Source organism: Malurus melanocephalus, unplaced genomic scaffold, assembly GCF_030028575.1.
Source record: "Malurus melanocephalus ecotype Western Australia unplaced genomic scaffold, MMel_1.1 scaffold_549, whole genome shotgun sequence".
Lineage (NCBI taxonomy): Eukaryota > Metazoa > Chordata > Aves > Passeriformes > Maluridae > Malurus > Malurus melanocephalus.
This window is the reverse complement of record NW_026623781.1, coordinates 137693-141614: the sequence shown is the minus strand read 5'-3', so window position 1 is coordinate 141614 and position 3922 is coordinate 137693. Positions and strand designations below refer to the sequence as shown.

The 3922-nt window shown below is 45.6% G+C and overlaps 1 protein-coding gene across 1 annotated transcript in view; it reads left to right on the top strand.

Annotated features, from left to right (window-relative positions):
- The first annotated feature begins 1375 nt into the window (after positions 1-1375).
- The window catches only part of CNIH3 (cornichon family AMPA receptor auxiliary protein 3), a 44008-nt gene continuing 41461 nt past the window's right edge, over positions 1376-3922 (top strand). The window contains exon 1 of the mRNA XM_057382112.1: positions 1376-1506. Within this exon, the coding sequence (XP_057238095.1) occupies positions 1426-1506 (81 nt within the window). The 5' untranslated portion in view covers positions 1376-1425. The remainder of the gene's footprint in view (positions 1507-3922) is intronic.

The following is a 3922-nucleotide window of genomic DNA, read 5'->3' as shown; positions in this document are numbered from 1 at the left end:
AGCAGCTCAATTATGAAATATTAGATCTATCCATTTATTTCTGATTGGTTTATTAATTACTGGCCTTGGTTTGATTCAAATCAGCACTCTTTTCTCTGGATAAAAGTGCATATTATGTTACAAATAATATAATGTACTTTTAAACAAAAATATATTGGAAATACTTACAAAGAAAGCTTCCACTAGACTTAGCTTTGATGGAGTTATGATCTCCTGTGCCATGAAGTCTGATTTTTGCAGGTGACCACTGGCAAATTTCTAACAGTGTTGCCACTGAATCCCTTCAATCCATAAAAGGAATGGGAAAAATGCCGTGAACCGAAATTCTGTTTCAGTTTTGTAAGGATGTTTCAAATACATAACTTTCATCCATGATTTTCAAGGTATTTATAAGTGGGACTTCTGATGGTTCTTTGGTATTTTCTCATTAAAACTTWTTGCATGCAACCTCCTATCTTGTGTCAGCTGATGTGCTCTGAAGAAGTGKAAGAACTTCTGATGGTAAATCTTAACTAGATCTCCTGCAGAGATGGCTAAGTTGTGTCTGGAGACACCATGGATGCTGTTAAAGACCAGGTATGATGGCATTCATCCATTAAAGACAAAAGAAGGAAGGAGCTTGCTCTTCTGTTATTTTACATATGTACTTCAGCAATTTGGATATTGCATATACCTAAAAACCAGCAAGAGCACTCTCCCCATTGGTGGTAGTTAAGAAAGGCTTTATTAATTTACTCCAACAGTAAATGCCTTTTACCCCTGGCGGGAAAGGGCAGACTGATCCTACTTTGCCGACCTACTCCGCTTCATTCCATGAGCTCTTGGGCTGAGCTCCTGTCCCCTCTCCATCAGGGGATGGACACTCACCGCTGGTCCACCCACTGAGCCTGGGGGCATGCTTCACCCGATTTAGCTGACCCTGAAAGGAAAAAAAAAAAAGACCAACTTAAAAAACCCCCATCAAAGCACTTCAAGTTTAGGCACATCATTATCTTCTCAAGATTTGGCCTGAACCGATCCCAGCCTACGCTCCTTCCTCTCACGCTGTCGTGACAGGATTTCAGTCAGAAACACGCGGCTCTCTCTGCCTGCAGACGCTCGAGTGGCGGCAGGAGCCCCCCGCCAGCCCCGCACCGCCGAACCCCGCAGCCCCCGGCGAGGAGACCCGCCCCTGGCGGCCGCCCACCGCGGGGCCTCGGCGGGGAGGGGACGGGAGAGGAGAGGAGGGGAGAGCCGGGCCGGGCCGGGCCGGGGGCGGTGCGGGGGTCGGGGCGGGCCCGGGCGCGGCTGAGGGGGCGGTGGCCGCCCGGCCCCGGTGAATGCGGCGCCTCCCGCTCCCCTCGCTGCGCTGCCAGTCCCGGGGTCGCCGCTCGCCCGCTCGCACCTCCCGCCCGGCGGAGGGGGGCGCGGAGGGCTCTCCCCGCCATGGCCTTCACCTTCGCCGCCTTCTGCTACATGCTGTCGCTGGTCCTCTGCGCCGCCCTCATCTTCTTCGCCATCTGGCATGTGAGTACCCCGGCCCGCAGCCCCCGCGCCAGCGCGGCTCCAGCCCGGGTGCGGAGGGTCGTGCCGTGTCGTGCCGGTCCGTGCCGGGCTGTGAGGGAGCGGGGCGGCGGGACGGGCTGAGGCGGGATCGAGCAGCCCCTCGCCTGGGCAGCCGGGGCGGACGGAGCCCCTGCGTTCCAGGGGGACGGTGTTTAAGACATTCCTCGAAGCGCAGAGAGCGCTGGCCGCGGCTCTGTGACAGCCTGGGCAGGCTGAGCGCCGCCCCAGCCCCGCGCTGGCCGCGGAGTTCGGCGGTGGCTCAGGGTGACAACTGAGAGAGCTCCTCCAGGTAACAACATCTGCCTCTCCCGCCTGCGAGGACAGCGCTGGGAGGGACAAACCGCCCCGTATCGGATGCAGCGGATACGGTGTTTTCCCTWMAGTAWTTACTAAATGARTAACTCCTTAAACAGTCGGKGTTGAACGTGAAACTCTCCCATCCYTCTGACCCGCACACTGTGGTCCACCTTCATTAATGTCATTCCAAAGTGTTGGTGCTCGTTCCTTGCTGTTCCCTGGATGACTGTGGTAGGCATAAGCGTGTAACTTGGAAGCTGTGAAATTATTCTAATGCATAACTCGCGATTCTTTTAAACTGTTACATATTTTAGAATTAATTACACTTTATGTGTGCCATGCAGTCGCTCCGTGCCGTAAGCATTCAGGATGGAGCAGGAAAGTTGAAAAACAGAGCGAGTCTTATGGAAGCTTCTACAGCTACCTGATGGAATACGATTAAAAGAAAAAACCCTCTTTTGACTAACAAGCAAGGGAGATGCAGAATTCATTTTTATTGAAATGAAAGTAAAGCTGCTAACTTAGTTGTATTWGCACCATGAAAGAAATCCTTCTGTTGTGAGAATGCTTTGAAATTGAATTATTTTGTACTCTTAGTGGGGCAGTTACAAGCTTTGTCTTATTAAGGAAACCAAAAAGGTGTGATGGTAATGCCAAGTGCTGTCGTGATGTCAAGTACTGTAAGGCTGGAAAGGATTTCTAGCAGTCAGCTACTGCACTACTCTGAAAAAAAGGAGTAGTAAAATTTAGATTATTACTCATGKTTTCTCTCCTCCTCTTCTGCAAACCTTTAGGTCTCCAAAAGTGAGAATTCCACAGCTTCTTCAAGGGGTTTAGAGTTAAAAGTGTGTTCTACTTTCAAACCCTCGCTACAAATTAAACTGCAACAATTTTAATGATTGTTTTATATATTTGAAGTCTGTCACTGCAACCTTTTTGGGTCAGGAGTTGGTGTCTGATTTCATATAGTACTTGGAGCCAATCTAGCAAATTATTCTCCCATAAATTAGTGTAATTACTGTGTATTTACTGAAGCATTTTTTTAACTTTCAGTCTATAAACTCATGAAGAGCAACCCCTCARTGTGAGAACTCTGTAAGGCAACTAGGAAAGAAAACCTTTTCTCAATACACATGTTTATGCTGCATGTTTGTTACATCTGTTGAAAAACTGTTGAGGGATTGAAATTGAAAATGTCTGGAAATGCTGTTCTGTTGTAAGAGAGGAAGAATTGGCACCATCTTTTYTTGCAAATAGATAAAAATTCTATTAGAATACATGGTTTGTGAAGGATGGTCATAAAATAACAGATTTGACACCCTGCCAAAATAAACTTTTAGGTGTACACATTATGCATGTATACWGAGCACAAGGATTTTTATTATCTTTTCTATAAGAACTGGTTCAGTCTGGTTTCTTTTGTAAGTTATGTATTGAATCATAGGAGTTTCTTTTACCTTAAACATCTCAGTTGTGAAAATCTTCCCAAGAAACAAAACTCCTACTCCTTCCCTGTGACCTGATTTGTCTTCCRCTGTAATACACTTGTAAGGGGCAGTAAATATATTGTACATAGGTTCTAATAATGGCAAAGGAGGATTTCAGTAATTGTATTTTCCTGTTTGTTTTTTTTATTTTTACTAACACATTTGATTGCTAAGAATAAGTTGATGAATAAACTGAGCATCCCAACACTCTGGAAGATTTCTGAGAATGAGAACAAAAATTGATATTTTGTAAATAATTTTAAAGGATATGAAAAAAACTGCAGCATTTGGATTTGATATTGTTCTAGCCTGAAGCTGAATGAGATTTGGGCATATATCTGGAATGATTTAACAGCGGATCAAACAAAATTTTATTTTCTTCCTGCTGGTAAGTCAGATGAATTATAATTTTMATTCATGTTGATCTAATAGGTTCAATAGAAACTGTATGACCAAAACTAGAGAGTAAGATGAAGATTTTTATTTTTGGACACTGTGCTTTTCTGATGCCATTCCTCTAGGAAGTTAAAGACTGTCTATACATTCCTGTGCTCCTTCCTCTTTGAAAGCAGGTGGAATGAAGCTGGTCAGAG